This window comes from Arachis hypogaea, chromosome 11 (genome assembly GCF_003086295.3).
Source record: "Arachis hypogaea cultivar Tifrunner chromosome 11, arahy.Tifrunner.gnm2.J5K5, whole genome shotgun sequence".
Lineage (NCBI taxonomy): Eukaryota > Viridiplantae > Streptophyta > Magnoliopsida > Fabales > Fabaceae > Arachis > Arachis hypogaea.
Window position 1 is genome coordinate 132,631,493 of NC_092046.1, and position 6,687 is coordinate 132,638,179.

The window sequence follows — 6,687 nt, forward strand, 5'->3', positions numbered from 1 at the left end:
TTTCATCATCATGACTTCGCCATTTACTTTCTTTTGGGAAGCGTCATCTCCCCCATTGTTACAAGAAGAGGAGGCAGATTTGCAACACTATCTAACCCTCATGAGAGATCAAATAACAGATTACTTCATTCTCAAGGTACAAGTTACGCATCAAACTTGCTGGACTCATCATCAACAACCACAATCACATCCACCAGTGTTAGGAGCCATTTATTCGTTTGCATCCTCAATTCTAATCCAAGCGCAAGAATTCCTTCAAAACGGTTCATCACACATGCAAATGCACTTCCCTGATGCTATTATACCAATTGCCTTGATTCATAACATGATGCCAGATATTATATCCTACGCGAAAGCCATAACTCAAACTCGTCGTTCCGGATTCCTCTATGAAAGACCTGATTTTCATTTGTTCAGTTTGTATCTGGACATTATTATCCAGAATCCTATATTGTACGTTGATGACTTGAATATCCAGAATTTGTCATTGGAAGTTGATGACTACGGCAACATGATCACCGACTTAATCATTGAAGAGTCCATGGCAGATCCTAATAATATTAAGATGATTCCTGCTTCGAAGAATGCCATTGAGTCTCTTGAGAAAGTGAAGCTTGAAAATAATAACCACCTAGCAGAGAGGTGCAGTATTTGTCTGACTGAATTTGATTATGGTGATGATGCAGAACAAGTTTCATCAATGCCTTGTAAGCATGTATATCATCAAGAGTGCCTCATCCAGTGGCTCAAGACTAGTCATTTGTGTCCTTTATGTCGCTATCCGATGCCAACTAATTAGATTGTCAAAAATGTAAATAAAAGAAATTGAAATTAGTTACTTGATTCTGTGTAATTTGGTTGTAGTTCATCATGTGAATAGCATTATGCATTTAATCATGAAAAAAATTAGTTAGTTGATCCTGTGTAGTTTGGATGTAATTCATCATGTGTGAATAATATTATGCATTTTGTGTGGAGTTCTCTTTCCCAATTTTTTCTTTTTTATATTATTTTCTGTTTTAATTTTCTAAGTAGCTTTATCTAAAAAGAAAAAACCTTCGTTTTGTTTGTTAAAGAAAGGATTAATAAGAATTTTCGCCGTTGACTATAATGTGGAAAAATTCAGTTAAAATAATTTAAAAAGTATAAAAGCGACAAAGGAGATAGGGGATGGAGAGGTGTGGCACAAGGTGCTTTGCCAAAGGATGAGGGGCAGATGCTTCGTGTTTTGGCCTTCTGGTTCTGGGTGAGGATCTTTTGGGATGTGTGTGTGTGTGTTTTTTTTTTTAATTTTTATGTGAATGTGGGAGAGGATTCTTCGTGCGTCATTAGAGGAGAAAAAGTATTCTATTTCTTGATTTTATTTTTGGTGTCTATTCCGTTTCTTGATTTGAAATGGGTAAGAGAGCACTCACAACCTTCGTTAAATTTGGATGCGTGTCTTCACGATCATTTGTTAAGTTGCCACTTGCCACTAAATATTGGCCGAATGTAAAGGTTTGACTCATAAAAAAGCTTACGAGTTGAAGTCAAACTCAAATAACATGCATATATGTACGATAAGAAATTAAGAATCAGAGAAAGTGCACTTAGCTTGTTGAATGGTCGCTTCATCCTTCTGTGTGGGGAATTGAATGCCGCCTTGTGCACGAAGCAACTGATCGGTCAGCAATAGACTCGAGCTCCGATCCGCAACAACCTTGCCTTTGTGCCGCCGGTGGCGGATACCTTGGGAAACTCCGAGTCTCTGGTCAGTGATCACCAACAACCTTTCTTCGAATGGTGCCGACAAAACTGCACTTCTCGCTCAAACACCGCTTCCCCCGTTCACCACCGCCGCCACGAACCTTCTCAACCATTCCACTTCCGCCGCCCACTCCTCCTAGTCTCTCTCTCCTCGCCGACCAATGCACCACAATACACCACCTCAAACAAGTCCACGCCCAGTTGATCCTCACCGGCCGCATCCGCCAAGACCCCTTCGCCGCCAGCCGCCTCCTCTCCTCCTCCGCCCTCTCCCCCTTTGCCGACCTCACCCTCGCTTCTAGAATCTTTTCCTCCCTCCCATACCCACCCAACACCTTCATGTGGAACACCCTCATCCGCGCCCACGCCTCTAGCCCCAATCCCCATTACTCTCTCTGCCTTTACGTCTCCATGAGGAAGCTAGGCGCTATTCCCGGGAAACACACCTTCCCCTTTCTCCTTAAGGCCTGCTCTAACATTCCCTCCCTGCCAGCCTGTACCCAGGTTCACACACACGTGCTGAAATTCGGGCTGAGCTTTGATTCCCACGCGGCCAATGGTTTGGTCAGGGGTTACTCTGTTTCCGGAGATTTTGCCCGTGCGCGCCTGATGTTCGATGAAATGCCGGACAGGAGTTTGAGTCTTTGGACGACGATGGTTTGTGGGTATGTTCAGAATCAATGTTATGATGAGGCTTTGGGGCTTTTTGATGAGATGATTGGGGATGGATTGGAGCCCAATGCTGCGACGCTGGCTTCAGTGTTATCGGCTTGCGCTCGGGCGGGGTATCTTGAGCTTGGGCAGAGGATTCATGAGTTCATGAAGGTGAAGGGGTTTGAAGTGAAAGTGATTCTTGGGACGGCGTTGGTTTACATGTATGCAAAGAATGGGGAGATTGTTATGGCTCGGAAGTTGTTTGATGAAATGACTGAGAGAAATGTTATTACTTGGAATGTGATGATCTCTGGCTTGGCTGCTCATGGACATGTTGAAGATGCTCTTGGTCTCTTTGAGAAGCTGAAGGAGGAGCAAGCTGTCGTCCCTAACGATGTCACTTTCTTAGGGGTTTTGTCGGCTTGTTGTCATGCTGGCTTGGTTGATGTTGGTCGTGAGATCTTTTATTCGATGAAAAATGTGTATGGGGTTGACGCAAAGATTGAACATTATGGGTGCATGGTGGATCTTCTTGGAAAAGAGGGTAAGTTGATAGAGGCAGAGGAACTGGTAAAAGGAATGCCTTGGAAGCCTGATATTGTTATTTTAGGAGCTTTGTTGGCAGCTTGCAAAAATAATGGAAATACCAAGGTTGCTAAAAGAGTCGTAAAAGAAATTCTTGCTCTGGAACCTCATAATCATGGTGTTCATGTTGCTATGTCGAATATATATGCAGAGGCTGGACAATGGAATGAAGTTTTGAGACTGAGGAAGGTTATGAAAGAAGAAAGACTAAAGAAAACTCCAGGGTGGAGCCTTGTTGCTACTTAATTGAGCATTGTCCAAAAGATTTCGTTTTTTCAATTGTCGTAATTTAACCAAAGGAGTAGACTTAAGTTGCTCAAATGTGCCTGATTAAATCCTAAATCACTTCTGTTTGAACTGTTTCTGCTACTTGGAAGACCAAAATTAGTTGAGGTAGTTGCCGAAAAGGTGGGGTTGCAGTACTACTTATTAATGTCTGATTGTCGCATCCTAGTCGCAAGAACATAAGCACTGCTTGAGGTTCACTTCAAAGGAGTTTCTTGTTGAAAAGTGTCATTCAAAATGGAATTGCTAATATTAAAATTTTGGACGGAGTTATGCTTTGGTATGGCTAATGTCAACATTACTGAATGATTGTAGGATTCAGATAACTTAGAAGCTTTTCAGACAAAGAAGGAACTCCTATGCTCCTATTAGGAGAAAGATGCATGACATGAACACTTAAACAGGCCTTGATCATGTCCAAGGTGTGTTAATGAATGCAGAGGGTGAACAGTGTGGTAACAGCTATATCATAAAACTTGGTATTTTCAAGAGCTATTAAGATGAAAGATCACTCGAGTGTTGGTCTAGTGTGTTTCTCGATAAAAGTTCATCTCCCTAGAGGAAAACAGGGATGAACTTGGTCCTGGTGTATCTACCCCTCTTGGTTTGTGTCCAGTCTAGTAAAGATCTATGAGACATTAGAATAGAAGCAACCGTGTTAAACACTGAAGTAGCTGGCTCATATAATCACCCAGAGCTACTCTTCTAATGTGAACTGATGCAAGCTGCGGCTCTCTATTTATTGGCTTACAAGCAAAACATTAGCTATAGGAGGTTGCAGTTGTGGCCTAACATATTCAATGGTTGACACACCACTGACAGACGACAATGGAAAAAATGGACCGTAAAGCTACGCAGATGAGCATGTAAGGAACCGGACAGAGACAGGGGATGCAAACCATGTAATTTGTGGTAGTTATGGCTATAGCCTATAGGTGCTAACTTTTCATAACAATTTAAGGGGAAAAAAAGGAAAGAAATCGCGCTGATTCTTGTACTAAGGAGGAAATTATAATATTCAAGATTACGCATCTGGTAACCTGCAAAGTTGCAGGAAGTGATTCCTAACCGTGTAAGTTGTAACCATCTGCAGTGATTTTTTAAGTGCCTGAGTATGTTAGTGTTTTCCTTTTATACTAGTTATATTAACTTCCTTTATGTGATAATTCTTCAGACCATTCAGCAGCTCAAAAGTAAAAATAGTCTTCCGACATTGACAAGACAGATAGAAAAAGCAAAGATTCAGTTTGGAAGGGTGAGAGGTAATTATAACTCTTTGTTATTTCTATGAAATTCTCAAGGGAGGTATATGACAATGCAAACACAATATGCTGGAAATTAAAACATTTTCAGCTCCTTATGTCCAGTTCACCTAAATTAGATTATTTTTTTTTAATCCCACACATTTCATACTGTTTGTAATGGTAAAATTGTTAATTAAATTACTAGTTATTTGTTTTCAAAAATTAATGGTGCTGAAATGATAAAATTACTAATTCCAGCCAATCTGCTATTAGTTGCAGGTTCTCAACAATCTTCATTGATCAGATAGATACCCAGAAAAATAAAAAACAAAAAGATAAAAATAGCAAAGAAGCAAAGTAGAAAGATGATAAAAGCCATAACCGCTACATAATAACTTCTATAAGAAGTTCTGTTCTAACACTGATGTTGCATATTAATTTGACGCAAGAAAGATGCTGGAACATGAACCGTCTCTATAGTATTCAGAAAGATATAATGTCATTGAGTACTAAGATATTGTATATAATGAACCGTTTTTTATATTGTATATTTCCCTCTCAAAATTATTACTGATGGATACTAAGATACATGATCGCTCGCTTTCAGACATGGCTGGTGTGTTTAAATGTTAATCTTTCTGGAACTGTAGAAGCTGCGAATGTGAGACACTGAATCAACTTGGGGGTCTGACTCATCATCAGCAGAAGGTTCATTTGCAAGGAAAGGATGAGAAGCTATTGGTTCATTTGCGAAAAAATGCAGGAGATGGGATTGGGGCTATTACTCTGTTTGCATGCAAATCATGAGATGGGACTATAGGCTCACTTGCCAGCACAATCTTTTGCGAGGGAAGGAGATTGAGTTGGGGTTATTGCCTAAATTTCAGGCAAATCATGAGATGGTGTTATAGGTTCAGAACTTGCAGGAAAAGCTTGAGATGGAGTTGGGGCTATTGGTTTGTTTTCTTGGAATGCATGAGATGGAGATATTGGCTCACTTGCTAATTCAATGGCTGAAACACCACTCAGGAAAATGCCTAGGGGCAAAAGAAAAGCAAAGCCATGGTAGAAAAAGAAGGGGGAATACAAAGCCTTGTGAATTTGTGATTTCTTTGTGGCCGTGGCCTGTAGGATGCTCATCACACCCTTCAGAGGAATCTATTTATAAGTTAACGCTCACTGCCCATGAATGCAGTGATGTTACATGTGACCAAAGGATTTTCTTTTCTTGGGGTGGTCATTTTCCGAATCCTGGCAATGGTGCGAGTTGTTTGTACATCAAACTGCTCTCAATCCCTTTTTTTTTTTTTTTCTTTTTTTAAGGCGATTTCTCATTTGTTTTGTTCTATACTATAAGTTTAATTTTGATAATTTGATCGTGTAAAATATTTTATCTATATTTTAATTAATCACATCTATTTTTTTTGCATGATTATTTCACACAATTAATATAAAAAGTTATTATTTTTACTAATATGACATTACGTGATTAGATATATGTTATATGAACAATGCATTAAAATTAAATTTTTATATATTGTGGAACAAAAATACTATTTATAGACTAAAAATTAATCACTAAATTAATTAATATATATATTTGTATATAAATACATATGTAGTTTCACTCACTTTTAACATAAATTTTGTTTGCTAATATGAATAATTTTATTGATAAATAATTTTTTGTGTATACGATTGATTTTAAAATTTTAATAAACTTATAATTATTTGGATATAAATATAAATTATAGAATAAACTTTTAAAATAATTCCTATCAAATATTCAAATCATACACTTTGTTCTCTAATAAATTTTTATTATTCTAAAGTTTCAGACAGATTGATCCTTAAGTTATTTTTAATAAAATTTTTAATATATATATATGAGATAAATAAATCTCTAACAAATTTTATTTTAAAAAAATTAAATCTTAAAAAACATTATTATGAGAGAAATTAGTTTTCTTTCAAATAATAGTAAGATTAATATGTCCGACGGAAATAATTCAAAAAATTTTATAATAATAAAAATTTAGTAATAAAAGTTAAAAGATTCAATTTAAAATCTTTTAAAAATAATTTAGGTATTCACTCTAAATTTGTTCGGAAGGTCGGTTACCGGACGATTCGAGTTTGGACTTCCGGGGAGTGATAGGGGTTCGTCAGGTCG

At 37.8% G+C, this 6,687-nt stretch overlaps 1 protein-coding gene across 1 annotated transcript; it reads left to right on the plus strand.

Annotated features, from left to right (window-relative positions):
• The first annotated feature begins 1,175 nt into the window (after positions 1-1,175).
• LOC112722668 (pentatricopeptide repeat-containing protein At5g06540) lies at positions 1,176-5,943 on the plus strand. Its single transcript, XM_025773774.3, has 3 exons — positions 1,176-4,342; positions 4,445-4,532; positions 5,122-5,943. The coding sequence occupies exon 1, from the start codon at positions 1,780-1,782 to the stop codon at positions 3,229-3,231; it is 1,452 nt and encodes a 483-aa protein (XP_025629559.1). The 5' UTR covers positions 1,176-1,779; the 3' UTR covers positions 3,232-4,342; positions 4,445-4,532; positions 5,122-5,943.
• The last annotated feature ends 744 nt before the right edge of the window (positions 5,944-6,687 follow it).